Consider the following 21,434-nt stretch of genomic DNA (forward strand, 5'->3'; position numbering starts at 1 on the left):
ACTTCCTCATTAGATACTGGTATTAGGAACATGAAGTGGTTTGGTTTATTTGTCATTGTGGTTTGCTGAGTGAGTTCTTAGGTTACTGTGTTCATGCTTTAGCAGGGTGTATGTGCTACGGGACAAACTCCTGTAAAGACCTGGAAGTTTTTGATCTGGGAAAGATCAAGGAACTTTTTTAGAATTCTACGAATTTATCACTGTTTTAATTTCCAGATAAATTTTTGTTCTTTTGACTGATAAGAACAGCTAATGCAGAATAATACTGCAACAAGAAAACACAAATGAGAGAATAAAACCAAAATAAAATTTTAGTCGCACAGAAAATTCACCAGTTACAATAAAACAAATGACACACACCAGGGTCTGCCGACTGTGAAATGTGTCAGAAACTTAAAGATGAAAACTATGCAGTACTTTCTAACAACAAACTACTTTCAATGAGCATACTGTCACAACTGTTTACATTTACAACAGGTTGCAGAAAAATATTGTTATATCTGAGAATGTACAGTTAATTTCTTAAATCAAGGAACATTGGACTCTCATTCAAAACTAACTACTTTGAGCACCGCCCACTTGGAAAAATTTTGGGCTCAGGAGACCAGCTGTTTGTTGTTGTTGTTGTTGTTGTTGTGGTCTTCAGTCCTGAGACTGGTTTGATGCAGCTCTCCTTTCTACTCTATCCTGTGCAAGCTTCTTCATCTCCCAGTACCTACTGCAACCTACATCCTTCTGAATCTGCTTAGTGTATTCATCTCTTGGTCTCCCTCTACGATTTTTACCCTGCACGCTCCCCTCCAATACTAAATTGGTGATCCCTTGATGCCTCAGAACATGTCCTACCAACCGATCCCTTCTTCTGGTCAAGTTGTGCCACAAACTTCTCTTCTCCCCAGTCCTATTCAATACTTCCTCATTAGTTATGTGATCTACCCATTTAATCTTCAGCATTCTTCTGTAGCACCACATTTTGAAAGCTTCTATTCTCTTCTTGTCCAAACTATTTATCGTCCATGTTTCACTTCCATACATGGCTACACTTCATACAAATACTTTCAGAAATGACTTCCTGACACTTAAATCTATACTCGATGTTAACAATATTCTCCTTTTCAGTAACTCTTTCCTTGCCATTGCCAGTCTACATTTTATATCCTCTCTACTTCGACCATCATCAGTTATTTTGCTCCCCAAATAGCAAAACTCCTTTACTACTTTAAGTGTCTCATTTCCTAATCTATTATTTAAAACTTTACCGGCATATTTGTGTTTGGTATATCTTAAAGGGTAACATGCGAAAAAAGATTAAGCTTGAAAGTTAGTTTATTGGCTGACTGCATCACAAGTCCTATGCTATGAATTTCTGCTGGCATTGGCTAGTGGGTCACATAATGTGAGCTAAGATAGGCTGACAAAATTGCATCGCAATCTCGATTTCAGTGCTTTAAAAGTTGTTATGGTGTAATTGGTGCCATTTATACTTACACTTTCATAATACGAAAACATGGAGTGTACACGTGGCAGTGCATTGTTTTTTGCTGGGTTTCATTTCCTAAAGTGCTGTCATAATCTATGCCAGTTTATAATACCTGTACCATTCAAAGGATTTGTAAGTGTTAACAGCTCCAAGGGAAAGTTTATTGTCACTTAATATGGAAAAAACTGTATTTTTATATGGGAAAAGATATATTTTCATGTGGGAGAAGATGTATTTTTAACCAGGAAATGTGTGAAATTTCTCCTCCCCCCTCTCCCCTCCGCATATCCACTTTGTTTAGGTTTTCTGTCATACCTATGTAGTTATTATTCAGGGTACTGGCAATTTCTGTTTTATCTGTAATGATTTTATTACTCACTTCCATACTTTCTGATTAATTTGTTTTCTGTGTATTTTTTGTCTTTCTGAGTTAATTATATTGCAGGCTGTTTTCATTTTATTTGCTGATTTTGAAATAATCTCATTAATTGATTTAGCTTTTTCTCCTCTTATCAGCTGTCTGTATCTCATCTGGTACTGTTTGTAGGTTTAAATACTTTCTCTCTGTTTTATTACTCTTAAGGTAGCCTTCAGTTCTAGTAAGTTGCTTCTCTAAGTCTGGTGGTGGAGGGTAGGATCCAGATGGCTCAGGTAGCGAAGCAGTGATTGAAATTGAGCATTTTATGCTAAGTTGCATATTGTGCCCCTGTTGATCTACTTTGCTCTTGGACACAGTTTGGTAGACGCCGCTCATCCTGGTAGACAGCTGGTTGGTAGTCATGCCAGTATAAAAAGCTGTGCAATAGTTGCAGCAGAGTTGGTTAACACACAAAAGTTTCCACCCTTTCTGTCCTATCATCTCCTCCCCATTCTCGTCTCCTAGTCTCTTTGTTTGCTGCCCTCTGCCAATGCACCCACCCATCTCACACACTTTTCTCCTTTTCGCTCCTTCTTTCCTATCTCTCTGCCCCTCAACCTCCTGACACTGCGCCTGTTGCCATTCTAGTCCCTGCACCCTCTGCCAGACAGTGTTCCTCTGTACTCTCATCACAGACTTCTATTGTTTCCCCTTGCCCGTCCTTTCCAGGTTGCTGGTGCAGGTGCAAGAAACATTCCTCACAAATGAGTTTACGCAGCTGTTTCAACACTTTCCCGAAATTGTTACACCACAATTAGAGGAGAAAGATGTGAAACAGAATAAGCAACATTTCATCAAGACCACACCAGGTCCACCAGTGTCTGCATGGCCTCGGAAATTAATAGCAAAACAGGAATTTTAGAAATTGTTGAAGGAAAGCCGGCCGCAGTGGTCTCGCGGTTCTAGGCGCGCAGTCCGGAACCGTGCGACTGCTACGGTCGCAGGTTCGAATCCTGCCTCAGGCATGGATGTGTGTGATGTCCTTAGGTTAGTTAGGTTTAAGTAGTTCTAAGTTCTAGGGGACTAATGACCACAGCAGTTGAGTCCCATAGTGCTCAGAGCCATTTGAACCATTTTTTGTCGTTGAAGGAAAACATGACCGAGCGAGGTGGCGCAGTGGTTAGCACACTGGACTCGCATTCGGGAGGACGACGGTTCAATCCCGTCTCCGGCCATCCTGATTTAGGTTTTCCGTGATTTCCCTAAATCGTATCACGGAAATGCCGGGATGGTTCCTTTGAAAGGGCACGGCCGATTTCCTTCCCAATCCTTCCCTAACCCGAGCTTGCGCTCCGTCTCTAATGACCTCGTTGTCGACAGGACGTTAAACACTAACCACCACCACCACCACCAAGGAAAACATGATCTGTCCGTCTGATGGCCTGTGGGCTTCACCATTGCATTAAGTTCGCAAGGAAGATAAAACGTAAAACGTGGAAACCTTGTGGCAATTTCCGGGCACTAAACGCAAGGACAATACCAAATAAGTACCCGGTTCTGAATTTACAGGAGTTTAACAATTTGCTAGTGAGCTCACATGTGTTCAGTGTAGTGGATTGTGCGACAGCTTTGTAGCGGGAACACAGTTTAAGATGGGAAAAGATTAACTTCGGTTCAATATTTCGGTGCACACAAGTCATGGCCAGGCGCAGGCCTGTTGACAGTAAGTTATGCTACCGGCGGTTGTGAAGTAGAATGGAGACCACAGGGGTGTAGACACCCTGAAAAGAGTAGATGCAGCTGTTTGCATGGCACAAGTTATAGGCAAAAGGGGACCACTGACCCAACCCAGGTGATATGAGTACATGACTCGGAGTGGCGCTTTAGCAAAATAGAGGCGCACAGCCGCATTTAAATAGGTGCTGGTTCACTAACAAGATATTCAAGTGTGATAGCTCTCCTGGATGGCGGGGTGTGTCACACCACCGGCTACACGCAGCAGCAGATGGGGCGACAGCGTCCCAGTCCATGGCTGGTTGCTGGTTCGACCCTCTGAGGCTAACGCGGGGTCTGCAGCCAGCCAGCAGTGGGCCATGCCATGGCTCACTACCGCATGCAGTCTTGTTGGTTTCCAACACACCCCAGAAGCATCCCAAGGCAAGGGCCACAGATTCGGATGCTGGATCATGGGCACTTGTCACCGGAATCTTATCCACGCTGGCGAGGAAGCACGCCGTGAGCACCTTGTGTCTCCCAGCAGGTGGCACTGAGACAACGTGCTGAGTAGACTGCCGGCGCAACCTGACATTGTCACTACTTTGTGGCTGTGCAAGACTGACACACAGCTTTGCGTTGCATGGGTCCCTGAGGCAGCCATTCCATGCCAACCCGTTTCACAGACAGCAAAATGGTGTACTCAGCATTGCGGGACACGGTGAAGCAGACCGAGAGGAACAGGGGCTCTGTATCTGGAAATAACAAATCACTTGGGAAACTCATATTAGTTTTAATAAGGCGCATCCTGACAACCTATCCTCGTCCAACGTACACTCTACATTTGGTGTCCGAATAACGGGCGTTCTGTGTACTGTAAGACATTGGTGCCCACCGCCTCCATTACAGTCACAAAATGTGGAGGGTGTTGACCAATTTTTCTTTTTGAGTGTTGGGACATTTTCTTCCTTTCTTCTTCCTTTTTTATTTTTAGTATGGCTCCTGGCAGGCCATTTTAGATGTTTTGCAGACGCATGTTATTTTTTTGCCAGAATAAGTGTTATTGTGTTTGGGGCAGTAAGATGTTGTTTTTTGTGGCATTTGATTACTTTTGTATTGGTGTATGATGACACAGAACTGTAGGAAGTCAGGTTGTTCTTGTACTTAAATGTTTGCTTTCGGGACTAACTGGGAACGAAAGCAACACAATGACAGAGTCAGGGACACAAGGTGTGTCGGAGCCATAAGCGGTATAGATTTTGTGGGAAAAGGTAGCACAATTGACAGCAGTCAATACGCAGTTGAGAAGTGAATTAACTTCTAGAAGTGAGTGGGAAACCGCATCGGATCAGCCGTTTTTGCGTAGGGTGCCGCAGCAGGAGATTGATCCAGCCACTGCGAGTTTGATTATTCTGTTTTCTGGCAAGGCATCTGAGGATGTGCATTCATTCGTGGAGGACTTGGAAACTACAACTGTAATGAATGGTTGGTCTGATGAACAGTTGTTACATCTAGCCAAGATTAGATTAGATTAACGGGTGAAGCTAAGACATATGTAAGGTGTTCTGAGGCCTTAAGGAAGGCGGGACAGTTTAACCAGTTGAAGGGGGGGCTTTTACAGACGTACAAGAAACAGAATAGCAATCAGTACTTCAGGGAGAGGTTGAATACAATTATGAAGAGGCAGGGGGAGACGGTAGAGAAATTTGCGGACAGGATAAGAGAAATTAATGAGTATACTTAATAGTTGGGTCAGAGCAATGAAGCAAATGGTATTCTGTTGCAGGAGGTCGAGCAAAGGGCAGTTGATGTATTTTTGAGGGAATTACCGGCGCATATGTTGCGGAAAGTGGTTGAAGGGCTCCAAAAGATTTGTATTCAGCCATTCAGCTGACAATTCAATGTGAGGAAATAGATCTGGCAACAGGGGTACGTGATAGACAAGCAGTGTTTACATTAGGTGTAAAATGTTATAAGTGTGGGCATATGGGACACGTGCAGAGGCAGTGTACCCAGTCACCAAGGAATAGAGGAATGTGTGGAAACCAGCAGCGTGGAGGATGGAGAAGTGGAGTTAGTAGAGGCGGACAATCGTTAAATGGCAGAGGGGGCGCAAGACCCACCTGAGGGAGCTCCCGTTAAATGTCTGTGCTACAAGTATGTATGCAGAGGTGGGATGTTCAGTGGTAGGATCCATAAGAACTAAAAAGTTTAGATTTTGTTGGACACAAGTGTGAGTGGCTGCTAAGAGTTTAATGGGATGAAGGAAGTTAGATCCACAGGGGATAAGGTCATCACACCTTTGGGGTCAGTGACAGTTGACTTTCGCATAGTCCGATTTGATGCAAGCATGGAGGTAATACCGTGGATAAGTGAGAGCTATGATGTGATCCTAGGAGTAGATATCTTGCATCAACATCATGCCAAAATTGACCTTGGACAACGAACTGTGGAACTTGGTGGAATGTTATTTCAACTAGGGGAAACTTGTTGTGGATCTGTCACAAGGGATGTTCAGCTTAATGAACAAACCAATTGAACTGCGTACATTAACATTAAGGCTTAATTCGCATGTGTGTGTGTCTATTGGCACCGGGAAGTCGCTTTGGGTTAGTGCAGAGTCAAATCTACCTGTAGGTACAGTATGTGTTATTGAACTGTTGGAGGACAATGAATTTTTTGACCCATTAGATTGTTTTGTGAAATGTAGTATTGTATGTGTAAGAGAGGGAAACAATGGGCAAGTAGTCCCTGTGAACATGGATAATTTTAATGCTGTAAACGTGAATTTGGGAAAAGGAGTTTTAGTGGCAAATTTGGATGTACCAAATGACGAAGACTGGTGTTCAAGAGGTAGGCATAGCGATCAACCACTAACTGCCGATAGAACTGCATTGTGTAACAAGGTTAGGCATTTGAAAGGAGAAGAAAAAGAGCACACGGAAGAATTGTTGTTGGAATTTAAGGATTTGTTTTTTCCGCGAGGGCTGTTACCAGCAACTCCATTAGTTCAACATAGGAGAACAACAGGGAATGAAGTAGCTGTTTGCCATAAACCACACAGAATACCGAGGTATTTGCAGCTGATTGTGGAGGATTTCACTGATCAGCAGCTTGCGAACGGTATTAGAGAACATAGTAATAGTTGCTGGGGAGTGGGCATTGTTGTTGTGCCTAAAGAATCTATAGATGGAACAAAGAAATACAGGTTCTGTTGTGATTACAGATACCTCAGTAGTTCGACTGTAACGGACGCATACACCATTCCAAACATATTGGAGACTTTGGATCACTTAGGACAGTGCCAGTAGTTTTCTACGGTGGAATTGACAAGTGGTGGACAAGTGGTGATCATCAGTAAGAGGTGGCTCCAGAGGCTCGTCCAAAAACTGCTTTCTCTATTCCTGGGCGCCATTACCAGTACATCAGAATGCCATTCAGTTTAAAAAACACTCTAGCAACATTTCAGAGTTTGCTAGACAGTGTGCTGAGGGGTTTGAAACCATGGCGGGTGTTGTCTATTTGGATGATATTATAGTGTTTTCAAGTAGTATGGAGCAGCATAGACAGCAGTTATGGGAAGTCTTCATGATGTTAAGAGCAGCTCATTTGACGTTGAGAGGAAGAGGAAGAAAGAGATCCAGAAAGTAGTGGAGTATTTGTAGTTGTTTTTTGTTTTCTTGTTATGTATCAGTGGGTTTACACAGATTGTGTATTTTCAAATGTTGTAGGTTTTTTCAAGTATTGTGAGCCTGCTGGGGACAGCAGTCTTTTTGAATGGGAAGGAACGGTGATGCTGATCCCTGACCCCAGGCACTGAAAGGGGAGCATTGAGCAATTCGGTAGAAGTAAAAAAATTAGGAGGTATTGCTGATCTCAGCAGTTAAAAGCCGGTCTGCCGAGATGACGAGGGAGGAATTACGGAGCTGCCATAGAGGGAAGGTAATGGTATGTCCAGGCAGGGTGATAAGCACCAATCCGGACACGTGCATGGTGCAGTTATTTTTAGCCAGAAGGGAAGAAATAGACTGTCCAAGGGACAACATGGAGCCAGAATTGAGATTGCAATGGGTCGGGATGCATTGGATCTTGTCCACTTATGAAAAATTAATAGTAATAGCAAGTTGTTTTGAGCAGGGAGTATTTGCTGAAGCAAAACGTATAGAGCTCGAAGGGAGCGGAATTTTAATCAGTGGACCTGTGTGTAACATAATTGGACCAACCTTCCATCTGCCAGCGTCAATTTCAGGAGTCATGCAATTGAATGTTACACAGCCACAGTTGTACTGGCCAGAAGCAACTTTTAGAGTTTCTGCCAAGTCAGAATCTGACCTTGTTAAATCGACTCTGGAGTCAGGTCTGTTGAGATCCATAAACCAGTTCATTTCAGAGCAAGAGGGGCACATAACAGCCGAACAGCTTGTGCAGCATGTCGCTCAATATAGGGAAAGGCAACGATAAGTAATCTACATCTACATCCATACTCTGCAAGCCACCTAACGGTGTGTGGCGGAGGGTACCCTGAGTACCTCTATCGGTTCTCCCTTCTATTCCAGTCTCGTATTGTTCGTGGAAAGAAGGCTTGTCGGTATGCCTCTGTATGGGCTCTAATCTCTCCGTAGGAGGGAGCAATATACTGCTTGACTTCTCGGTGAAGGTATGTTCTCGAAACTTCAACAAAAGCCCATACTGAGCTACTGAGCGTATCTCTTGCAGTCTTCCACTGGAGTTTATCTATCATCTCCGTAACACTTTCGCGATTACTAAATGATCCTGTAACGAAGCGCACTGCTGTCTGTTGGATCTTCACTATCTCTTCTATCAACCCTATCTGGTATGGATCCCACACTGGTGAGCAGTGTTCAAGCAGTGGGCGAACAAGCGTACTGTAACCTACTTCCTTTGTTTTCGGATTGCATTTCCTTAGGATTCTTCCAATGAATCTCATTCTGGCATCTGCTTTACCGACGATCAACTTTATATGATCATTCCATTTTAAATCAATCCTAATGCATACTCCCAGGTAATTTATGGAATTAACTGCTTCCAGTTGCTGACCTGCTATATTGTAGCTAAATAATAAGGGATTTTTCTTTCTATGTATTCACAGCATGTTACACTTGTCTACATTGAGATTCAATTGCCATTCCGTGCACCATGCGTCAAGTCGCTGCAGATCCTCCTGCATGTCAGTACAATTTTCCTTTGTTGCAATCTCTCGATATACCACAGCATCATCCGCAAAAAGCCTCAGTGAACTTCCGATGTCATCCACAAGGTCATTTATGTATACTGTGAATAGTAATGGTCCTACGACACTCCCCTGTGGCACACCTGAAATCACTCTTACTTTGGAAGACTTCTCTCCATTGAGAGTCATTAAGTAATGATCGTTTTGAGCACCTATGTGCCAAGAGCCATCGCACCCTCAACTTTGTTGTGTGTTGCTTTCATTCTGATCAGGCAGAGAGCCAATTCCTAGAGGGAACCGGGGGACTGATGACCTTAGCTGTTTAGTCCCCCTTAAACATCCCAACAACCACCAACCACCACCTAGAGGGAACCGACGGTAGTTAAAATTCCAGTGGATTGGATACCGAGGGTGTAAGACGGGTAGGCTAGGAGTTGATCGAGTGTTAAGTGGAGTGGTCATCTGGTAAGGAATTTTTAAATTTTGTCTCATGTCATGTGTTTAAGAGGACTTTAGCACATCTAATTTTTCTAATAGTAGTAGTAAATATGTGATAAGTATGTTCCGACCCAAACAAGTTTAAGAGTAGTTAGTTGTTGACCTGGGTACTAGGTCTTTCCGAAGGGGGGAATAATGTAGCGGCACCACTGTTTAAGATGGGAAAGGTTTAGCTTCAGTGCAATATTTTGAAGCGCACAAGTTATGGCCAGGCATGGACCTGTTGACAATAAGTTACGCTACCAGTGGTTGCGAAGTAGAACGGAGGCCTCATGGCTGTAGACCCGCAGAAAAGAGTAGATGCAGCGTTTTGCATGGCACAAGTTACAGGCAGAAGTGGCCCACTGGCCCAACCCAGGTGTTATGAGTACTGACTCGGAGCGGCGCGTTAGCAAAACAGAGGCGCACATCCGCGTGTAAATAGACGCTGGTTCACTAACAAGTCATTCAAGTGTGACAGCTCTCCTGGACGGTGGGGCATGTCACACAACTGGCTACACACAGCAGCAGATGGGGTGCCAGTGCCCCAGTCCACGGCAGGTCGCTGGTTTGACCCTTCAGGGCCAATGCAGGGTCCACAGCCAGCCAGGGGCGGGCCATGCCACGGCTCACTACCGCAGGCAGTCTTGTCGGCTTTCAACACATGCCGGAAGCATTCCAAGGCAAGGGCCACAGATTTGGATGCCGGATCGTGGGCAATTGTTGTCGCTGCGATCTTGGCCATGCTGTTGAGGAAGCACGCCACGGGCGCATTGTAGCTCACAGCGGGTAGCACTGAGACAAAGCAGACAAAGACCGCTGAGTCGACTGCCAGCATATCCTGACGCCATCACAACTGCACAGCCGAACAAGGCCGACACACAGTTGTGTGTTGCACGGATCGCTGAGTTAGCCATTCCATGCCACGCCATTTTGCAGACAGCGAAGTGGTGTCCTCAGCATTGCGGGACCCAGTGATGCAGACTGAGAGGAATGGGCGCACTGTAATTGGAAATAATAAATCACTTGGTAAACTCGGACGAGTTTTGATACTGCGCATCATGACAGCCCATCCTCGTCCGACATACCCTCTACAGCTTAAATGCAAATTCCAGTGCCAGCAGAATTCCCAAAGACAGCTATAACTACCCTGTTTGGCCTTTTCAAACACATGCGTACGCCTTTTGGACTTAAAAATGCAGTCCAGATATTGGCAAAGGATTATCGACGAGGTTTTGCACGGCCTGCATTTTTGTTTCGCCTACATTGACGACATTCAAATGTTTTCTAAAACGACAGCCAAGCATAAGGATTATCTGAAACGGGTTTTTCAATGTCTCAGTGATTATGGTGTGGCCATTAATCGCAAGAAGTGGGTCCTAGGACAAAACCAAGTGACTTTTTTAGAGTATTTAGTTATCGTGGCAGGAATTATTCCAATGCCAGAGGAGGTGTAAGCGCTATCGCAGGTATCACCCCCGACCACATACCAAGAATTACGAAGTGCAACTAGCCATTTTGGTTACCCCCAGTTTGCCAGGAAGCAACATCAAAGGCCAGACGTAACAAGGTTACCAATTCCGGTGCTCTCATCTGCGTTAAAGGCTTTCCACCTGCTGGCTTGTGCGATTCTCTGATGTTGCATTTACAATTGCAGACCATCCTTTATATGGTTTGTGATTCTGGAGAACATTTTTCCACATCACCAGATCTCTGAAGACCATGATTAGTTGGCAATCAGCAACCTTGACCAGTGGGCAGCTGCTTTAGTTTCGGACATTATTTTGCATCCACTTCACCAGTAAGCCTACCTTGCTCATAAAACAGCTTAAGTTGCTTGTTGCATTAAACTACCACTTGAACAAGTGCTGTTGCACGAAAAACATGCTGACAAAAACCCATCAGAGATTTGGAGACATTTACTTGCTATAGTTGACACTAATGTGGTTTCTGACAATTTGTTGTTGCATATCTGGTAACAACAGCTGGCTTCACAAGTACAGCTAGCTCTAATTGTGCATGTAGTGCTATCTTTACTGAAGTTACTGCAAGTTGCAGGATGCATGCAATGGTAGATTTGATTGCTGTGGTGGCTGCAGCACCAGGAGCTACAAGTGTTCCAGCTAAATAAAACTGTCGACCACCAAGCTCAAGTAAAGAGATGATGCCTCACTGTGCCAATGTCTCGTAGTGACACTCACTGAGCATAACCATAGAACTTTGAATCCTATGTGTTACAAGGAAATGATGATACAGAGTTTTCAAGCATTACAACTGTGGAGTGCCCCTAACAAAAGTTCACGTTCACAACATTATTCTGCTCATCAATCTCAAGATCACATACAATACCAAGCTAGCTGTGCTAACGTCTGCTAGTATCATCGTTATTTCTGATGTCAAGCTCTGAAGTGCATGAAACCTTGTTGCGAGTGCCAAAAACGCAAGGGCAATCTGGGTTACTTGTGACAGATGGTCACAATGATAAACACTGCTGCCAACAAAAGGAGCAGTCTCACAACTGGTCACAGGTGGTGGCACAATGGCAGAAGTATCATTTATAACAGTACAACACATGCTCAAATGATTCAGTCTCTACTGCCTCCACTGTACAATGCAGTGTTATGCTGGTTGCATATTTCTGGCAAAAATCATGGTTTGGTTTACCTGATCAACACCAGCTCAGAAGACAGCACTCTTCCTACTCCATGCACAACTGATGTAATGTTTGATAAACTTCCATATTTAACATCTGCAAACAACTCTATTATCCTCACCCGTGGCCACAGAGATCTGACAATCAGTGCTTCCCATTTTGAGTGGATTTTTTTGGTTGCAGACATGACACAGCCCATCTTAAGCACTGATTTGCTTTCACATTTCAAGGGTGCTGATTTGCTTCCGCATTTCATGCTTACTTGGATTTCACAAATGCATCTCTAATAAATTGGCTCAGCAGTCACAAATTGAAGGAACTCGGGGTTGTTCTGCTTTTGGCATGCTGGGAAGAGTTGACAATATAGGTACGCATTTCTCTCAGGACATTAACATTATGCATACTGTGGAGTTTTTTTCAGTGCCACAGAGGTTGAAGCAACAATGTAACATTAAACCCTGTGATTTGCACCACATATGTGTGACCTCTGGCCTACCAGTTTCACACTGTGTCCACATGATTGCACTAGAATGCTTAATAGAGACTAAAGCAATCTTGAGGAAATGCTTCATTCGGGTGTTATAAGTCATCCTGACAGTCTGTGGTCCTTAAGGATGGCTCGTAGTATCCCAGCAGGGATTACTGTGAATTGAATGCTAGAACTGTACTAGTTAGGCATCCCATAGGTATTACATTGCCATCTGCTTTGGGAGTTGCAACTGTTTTCACTCTTCTGGACTGCTACAAGTCTTACTATCAAATTCCAATAATGTCTAGTTATATACAAAAACAGCTGTGATAAAGCTTTTTATTGTTTGATTTCTTGAATTCATGGCATTTGGACTCAAAAAACACTGTTGAAACATGGCATAGCTACATTGACAAAGGGTTTCGGGGACTGACTTTTTGTTTCACATATGTAGTCGATATTCTGGTATTCTCTCAACACCCAGTGACATAATAGGGATGTTCATGAAGTATGACATTGACCTTATAGCCGTGACACTGTGTTAAATGAGGATAAATGTGCCACGTGGAAAAGTGAATTAACCTTCCTTAGCCATAGGGTCTCACCTGGTGGTGTCTGCCTGCTATCAGAGAAGTTATCCATTTTACATTACCTTCCAAACCCACAAGATTAGCAGCACTTGAGATATTTTTTGTGCATGGTGAATTTTTATTGCCACCATCTTCCAGTGACAGCTTCCATTCAAACACGTCTAAAGAACACACTTTTTGGTCGCAACACCAAGGGCAAATGAGTACTCAAGTGGACTCCAGAAATGGACAAACTTTTCTGTGGTCTACAGGTGAGTATCGTGAAAGAAATGCTGCTCTCCCCCACCCTGTACCATCTACAGTATTGGCCAGTCAGTAATGTAGATACCAGCCAAAGTGTAACTGGTGCAATACACCAAAAAGTCAACAATAATTGGTAGCTAGTTTTTTTTTCTAAAAAAAAAAATACAGTAAGGGCAAAAGAAATGAAGTGCAAATGACAGAGAGCTTCTGGTGATATGTGAGAGTTTGAGGCAGAGTTGCCCTCAAATTGAAGCTGAGCCAGAGATGATGTATACAGATCCTGACCCAATCATATAAGCCTTTCAGAATGTCAGTGCTAAATGTTCCTCTTGACATTTCAGGCACAAAGAAATTGATCAGTCAGTTTATCTCGTAAATTCATAACATTAAAGACACAGAAAATAGAGTTGCTGAGCACTTTTCCTGCATTTGTAGTTTGGTTAATGTTTTGAACTAAAAAATCTCACTATGATCCTAGCAACAAATTGGCAACTGCAACTTTTAGTAAATGATCCTTGCATGGGATTGAGGCTGAAGCAAGTCGAGGCACTATGTGGCAACTCTAAAATATGGTGCGATGTCTCACAATGGAAACTGTGACCCTACATTTTGCCACATTTTCAAAAAAGTGGCATTCAACCGTGTTCACAGCCTACTACATCTACGGGAAAATGCCACTATTATATTACAAATCAGCAGTTTTGCGTGGCCGTGGATTTAAAAAAAAAATGTCGTGGTAGTGGTGGTGGTGGTGGTGGTGGTGGTGGTGGTGGAGGGCTGGGTTCCCGCATACTGCCAACACCAGCAGTGCAAACTGGGATGTGATACTCACACAGATATTGAACATCTCCTTGTGCCTCCAGTGGATATCGGTTACGTACACATTGACCTCATTGGACCTCTACCTTATTCAGAAGGCTACAAGTATCTATTCATGGCAGTACACGGATGTGTGAGAAGTGCAGAAGCTATACCAGTCACAGATATATCCACCCAGACAGTTGCAAAAATGCTTGTTGCAAATTGATTAGCACACTTCAGCTGTCCTCACCACATTACAATAGACTAGGACCGTACATTTTCCAAAGCCACCACACTACAAGCTACCATCATGGCAGCAATGGAATGGTTGAAAGGGGGTATAGTATTATAAAGGCTGCTCTCGTTTGACCAAAAGAAGTGTATGGAAACACTTTCTCTGGTCTTTTTAGGACTATGGACAGATTATAAATGGAACATCTGTAAGTCATTGTCTGAAATCCAAAGTGGTTTATGGGGAGTCACTGAGGATTGTGGCAAACTTCTTCACACCCGCACTAAACTGGGTGGAACTGCCACAATTGGTACAGCCAATTCCTGAACATGTTGCAAAGCTCCAACGGCTACCTGTTTTGCACCACCTTGAACACAAAATTTTTGTGCTCAAAGCCTTGGCCGGCTGCTCCCATAGCATGCTGATTTAGTTCGAGCCCCTCTTCAGCCCTCATACACCAGACCTTTCCAAGTGATCCAACATAGACAGCACCTGTTAGACATTTTGCAAAATGTCAAATGCAGCAAGGTACCTGTAGAGAGGGAAACAAGTGTGGGTGATATGTCGCCACCTTTGGACTGCATGTCGACAACCAAGGTTACGCAATGCCCTGACGCATTTATGCAGACCTCAGCTACGGGCTCAACTACCAGCTGCTCACCTCTTGTCATACTTTTGACCACACCTATGGCTGCAACAGTACTGCAATCAACCATCTGCACAAGAACCAGATGAATTATGTTAAAGTACCTCTATACTCAGGGCGCTCTGTGTTTTAGGATGGGGCTGTGTGGGGAAAAATGATCAACCATATATAAGTTCTGTGAAAGTCTTGTTTATTCACTGCCTATTTTATTGTTCAAAAGTTGATGCATTGATTTCCTTTCCTCAGTAAAAGTGATTATCATTATACCAATAATTAGTGTTGATATTAATTTGTGGGTATTTAAGTTCATCTGGAAGCCTTGTGTAACTGATTTATTGTAAAAAAATTTATATTATACATACAAATTGTACAATATTGTGATTTCTTGGATAAATACAATACATCGCTAGAATCATTTTGGGCTGTTGTTTAGCTCCAGTGCAATTGTGTGTGTCCCCTGTATTACCCATAAGTTGCCCAAAAGTTCTATTGAAAAACAAAATTTTGCCAAGCTGAGATGTAGCATTATATATGAAGCATTGATTCTAATTTATGGATATTTTTAATTTTCAGATACAGCTGCAAATTGCCTCACGACAGATATACTAATCTTTCCCCATTGTGGTATCTGTTGCTCAGGGGTGGAAAGTGTGTGTGTGTTGTGCAGTTACCAGTGAACTCGGTGTTGAAAGTGAGCATAGAGGTAAAAGGATTTCTTCTTTAGAGAAAAATGTTGTTTTTAGTTACCCAGTTATATTAGAAAATATTGAGATTTCTTACAATGTACACGTGTATTTATTTTAATAATAAGTTTATAACACTTAATTGTACAGCTTGACTTCATGAAAAAAGAAACATATTTATGGAAATGAATATTGAAATCCTGCAACCAGATAAGATGGAACTAAAAACATTCTCATGACTGACGATAGGTAGGTAAAAGAAATGGTGTGTCAAAAATGACAGTTTTTAGGACTAGAATTTTGTTCCTTCGAAAAACAGGGTTGTGGGTTAGGGGAAATGAGACTGTTCAATAACTGAATGGGGAAGTCACCCTGCATCTGTGGGCTAGAGGGTATCTAATTTAAACTATAGGCAACAGTGGTAATAGAGGAATCATCAGAGGTATCCTCGCTTACTTTGCCTTTATATAGTGTGTAACCAAATTCCCTTTCCTGACTTTGAGGGAGTGAGCTTGTGAAACAAAATCCTGTGCCTGCATTGCCTGTAGCTTCTGGGTGGTGGTGGTGGGTTGGTTTGTATTGGGTGTAGTTTGGTGATCCACATTCAGCCTACCTGCTATGTTTCTCTTACTCATCATCACCTCCTCCTCCAATGCCTGGAGTACAGCTTCTTCAGACTCGGGTGTGTGGCATCACCATGGAGCATCACAGGTGGCCCTGCTGGTGATGAATATATTCCCATCTCTGAGACCAACTGACACACCACAGCAAAGAGGAATTGCAAAGATGTGTGGCAGTGGGAAAACGCTCCACGTACATTTGATGCATTGAGGTTCCCCATACGGTATACCATACTGGTGTATTCCGCAAACATGTAGTTCACTATGGTCAACAACAATACACTTAAAATGAAATGTATGTACAGCTTGCATTCTGTAATGTAGTGAATGATTACTACTGTACAGTATGAACAAAGACCACAAAACACAACAGCAAGTACCTACAGCAGGTCACAAACAACTGAATGGTATGCAAACAAACCAGTAGAGGGCATAGGATGTCATGTTATTGGTGAATGCCATACATAACATCCTAGCCTGTGGCACCAAAAATATGGGAGGTTTGAACTTGTGTTGTAGTATTTTGTGAATAGTGGAAAAATGCCCTGTTTCCTGTCCTTAATCCCTTGACCATGTTGGTCTCCACTACAAGGCCTCACTGTTTGTAAAGGAAATTTAGTTAACGTTGTATGTTTCTGAACACTGACTGAGTATTTGGAACAAATTGTGCCCTTGAGCAATAGATGCGAAATACTGTGATTTCATAAATAGTTTACTTGACAAAATTTTGCTATAAAACTATTGAGAAATTCTTCTCTGAAATTTATTTGAGCATTTAACTCTAGAAACTGAGTTATGGGGGGAAATATGTTAAGTGTATTGTCAAATTATCAAGGTTTTATCAGGCTGTAAATGGAATGTTATCTACTACAGCCTTGTTCAGTTATTTTCTGTTAGTTACTTAATTAGTTAGTGACATATTCTGTTAATCTTTTGCAACATTTTTTATCAACATGATGTGTATCAAGCTAATTATCACATTGTATATATACACGATTTTTGCTACATGATTACGAGTTACTAGATACCGCACTGGTATAAATTGAGTAAGTAAGGACATACTGGTCTTTAATATAATACATGTAGTGATATACTTAAACCTAGCTTCTCAAATTTTTATCAGTTTTTTAAATGAAAGAATGGAAAATCCAAGACGGAATGTAAAAATATTGTGTAAAGGAAAGTTACTACTCACCATAAGGCAGAGGTGTGACTCAGCATTTCCTCTATGTGATGGGATTTGTAAGTTAAATATTCATTTATGGAAGAGGAGGACTTGTCCAGAAGAAATGATTTTTCCTACAATTAAAATTTCCTTTCCTATTTGTCAAGATGTTTTATGTTATTTGGAAATTAAAGATTTTCAGTAATGGTGGTAGTAGTAGTAGTCTGTAGTAAACATTTGTCAGTTATATGGTCATGCCTTAGAAATAAAGAAGACAGTCGATTAAGAGGATGAGTAGAAGATTTAGCACAAAATTTTGTTTGATGATAGGTAAAACAAAGGCAAAAATGATGAAGGTGTATGGTGAAAAGAGTAATGACTTGCTAAATAATCAAACATAAGGAAGACACATTGGTGGGAGATGTGAAAGAATTGTCCTACCTAGGAAGCAATGCTACACAGGATGGATTAAACAGAAAAGGTTTTTTTTCTATGAAAGAAATCTGTTGGCACTGAACAAAGTGCTAGACTTGAGGAGTAAGCTACAGAATTTGTTTCTGTAAAGTACAACTGTGTGGAAGTGAAATAATCGAAATATGGACTGTCAAAACAGTAAAATAATAAACTTAAATAATTGAAATGCACTGAAAGAGGGTAATCTTCAGAAATTAAGTGGGCAGCTAAAATGAGAAAAGATGAGTTGTTAGAAAAAATATTGGAAAGCAATGAGTGAGTAGTCCTTATTATGAGAAGACCTTTTCAGCTGGCATCTGAAATGAGGAAAAATGTTGAAGTGGGAAAAAATTAGAAATTCTGACACTCGTGAAGTATCTTCTTTTGTGTATGAAGAATACAGATCTATAAATAGTTTTACAGACTAAGGATGGATATTGGATGGCACCCTGTTAATTGGATGACTAATGGGAGGAAAAAAAGAAATTTCTTTGCTCCATAGTAAATATTAGGTGGTAGCTACATCTACTCTGAAAGGTTTATCAGGTTATTTTTGTCAGGTTATTATTGGCACTGCATAACATATGTGCTGCATGTTTTCTGTCTAAGTGAAGGTACATGTGATCACTGTGATAGTATAATTCTTATTTTTGTGAAGCAAGAACTTAAAAAGTCTTCCATATATATGCTCAACTTATATTTTATGCAACTTGTGTGCAGTGACATTTTAATTAATTATGGGCCCTGAGTAAGTTCTTTCAGGTAATTTGTTGAAGTAGGTAAGACTGGAAAATTTGTAGCTGTTATGTGTCTTTGTTAGCTTAGCAAATGACTTGTTAATTGAATGTTTGTTTTTGTGTTAGGGTAATACTTACTTAAGTTTCCTTTAACAAAAACAAGGCAGTTATAGGTATACAGACTAACTATTCTCATTATATTCTGTCTTTTCAAATTGGCAATGAAATGAAGAATAATGCTGGAAATAATCCTCTTCCCTTCTAGGGTTCCATATCTCAGTTGGTAAAAACTGAATTCTTACAGGATCACTTTGTTATCTGCCTGCCTGCCTGTCTGTCCATCTGTCAGCCTGTTTGACTTTTTAAGACTTCTTCTCAGCAGTGGAGAGATGTATCAAGCTGAAATTTGTCACATACTAAGTCTTCATCTGTTGTTGGTGTAAAAAAATTGAGCTTCTAAGTCAGTGCAGTCAACAGATACGACCATTTATGTTACACATTTTGATACTCGCTAACTACCTCATCAAAACCTATAGGGTACTTTCCGCTGACCTATAAATGTAAAATTTGGCAAGAAGCAAGGTTTTGTGAGTACAAGTAAGAGAAAAATAAGAAAATGGTTAATCTGTAATTATATCACACAGTGTTTTTCAATCAGACTGTCTGTCTGTCTGTTAACAACCTTTTTGCTTAGAAACTGCAACAGCAAATGAGAAATCACACAAAAAATTTAAACATATAACAGGCAAAGATTGTTGAGATTCTCGATTCTCCGGATGGAGAGTATGAGGCTACTCTGACAGTATTAGAAACGTACATCCTTAGTGGACAGATTGCTTTCCTGTGAAAAGATAATGTAATGAATAGCAAAAAGGGAAGTAAGCATTAACAATGGTTAAATATTTAATACAATTTATTATGCAGCACTTTGTAGAAGAAAGGTAATGTCTGGAGCTTTTCTTGACTTCTCCAAGGCATTTGTCAAAATCACACAGTCTTGCTGAAGAATTAAATTAGTGTATTATACATAAAACAAGGGAAAGGCAACCACACCTATAGCAGGTCGATGCTTGGGGCACAGGAACACATAACAGAAAACAGAATTCACACTAGCTTTCAAGCACTAGCTCTTTTCCCAGTGGTAACATACACACATACAACCGCAATGACCCCAAAATGCTCACTACCGTGTGTGTGTGTGTGTGTGTGTGTGTGTGTGTGTGTGTGTGTGTGTGTGCGCGCGCGCTGTTGCTAGAAAAAGAGCTAGTGCTCTAAAGCTAGTGTGATACATACTGCTCCATCCAAGAATTGTGGTATTTTTAGGCATACTGTAGGCTGTACAGCATTGTACCAGGGCAACTAGAGACACTGTTTAACTATTGAACTTATGTTGATCAGAAGTTAAAAACATAAGATGTTCGTATCCTATTCAGTTTATTTCTTAACAGTGTAAAAGCAGATGAAAATGAAAAGAAGATATTGTTTGCAGATGATACGGCTGTCCTGAAACTAAGACTTTTGAGGCCCCTGAGAAAAACATTTGCATATCTGTAAGTATTTAAGCACAATGGCTCATGATTAATCATATGTAAAACAAATCACATAGTTTAAATAAATAGAAAGAAACTTCCACATGGGAAAAATATATTAAAAACAAAGATTCCAAGACTTACCAAGCGGGAAAGTGCCGGCAGACAGGCACAATGAACAAAACACACAAACACACACACAGAATTACTAGCTTTCGCAGCCGATGGTTGCTTCTTCAGGAAGGAGAGGGAAAGACGAAAGGATGTGGGTTTTAAGGGAGAGGGTAAGGAGTCATTCCAATCCCGGGAGAGGAAAGACTTCCCTTAGGGGGAAAAAAAAGGACAGGTGTACACTCGCGCGCACACACACACACACACACACACACACACACACACATCCATCCGCACATACACAGACACAAGCAGACATATTTAAAGGCAAAGTGTAAGGGCAGAGATGTCAGTCGAGGCGGAAATACAGAGGCAAAGAAGTTGTTGAAAGACAGGTGAGGTATGAGCGGCGGCAACTTGAAATTAGCGGAGGTTGAGGCCTGGCGGATATCGAGAAGAGAGGATATACTGAAGAGCGAGTTCCCATCTCCGGAGTTCGGATGGGTTGGTGTTGGTGGGAAGTATCCAGATAACTCGGACGGTGTAACACTGTGCCAAGATGTGCTGGCCGTGCACCAAGGCATGTTTAGCCACAGGGTGATCCTCATTACCAACAAACACTGTCTGCCTGTGTCCATTCATGCGAATGGACAGTTTGTTGCAGGTCATTCCCACATAGAAAGCGTCACAGTGCAGGCAGGTCAGTTGGTGAATCACCTGGGTGCTTTCACACGTGGCTCTCCCTTTGATCGTGTACACCTTCCAGGTTACAGGACTGGAGTAGGTGGTGGTGGGAGGGTGCATAGGACAGGTTTTACACTGGGGGCGGTTGCAAGGGTAGGAGCCAGAGGGTAGGGAAGGTGGTTTGGGGATTTCATAGGGATGAACCAAGAGGTTACGAAGGTTAGGTGGACGGCGGAAAGACACTCTTGGTGGAGTGGGGAGGATTTCATGAAGGATGGATCTCATTTCGGGGTAGGATTTTAGGAAGTCGTATCCCTGCTGGAGAGCCACATTCAAGGTCTGATCCAGTCCCGGGAAGTATTCTGTCACAAGTGGGGCACTTTTGGGGTTCTTCTGTGAGAGGTTCTGGGTTTGAGGGGATGAGGAAGTGGCTCTGGTTATCTGCTTCTGTACGAGGTCGGGAGGGTAGTTGCGGGATGCGAAAGCTGTTTTCAGGTTGTTGGTGTAATGGTCGAGGGATTCAGGACTGGAGCAGATTCGTTTGCCACGAAGGCATAGGCTGTAGGGAAGGGACCGTTTGATATGGAATGGGTGGCAGC

The 21,434-nt window shown here is 42.2% G+C and overlaps 1 protein-coding gene across 2 annotated transcripts in view; it reads left to right on the top strand.

Moving 5' to 3' along the window:
* The window catches only part of LOC126365926 (endoribonuclease Dicer-like), a 401,671-nt gene that overhangs the window by 202,349 nt on the left and 177,888 nt on the right, over positions 1–21,434 (top strand). For both annotated transcript variants that reach the window (XM_050008684.1, XM_050008683.1), the window contains exon 11: positions 15,427–15,556. In XM_050008684.1, coding sequence (XP_049864641.1) covers positions 15,427–15,556 — 130 coding nt within the window. The remainder of the gene's footprint in view (positions 1–15,426; positions 15,557–21,434) is intronic.

Source organism: Schistocerca gregaria, chromosome 4, assembly GCF_023897955.1.
Source record: "Schistocerca gregaria isolate iqSchGreg1 chromosome 4, iqSchGreg1.2, whole genome shotgun sequence".
NCBI classification, from domain to species: Eukaryota; Metazoa; Arthropoda; class Insecta; order Orthoptera; family Acrididae; genus Schistocerca; species Schistocerca gregaria.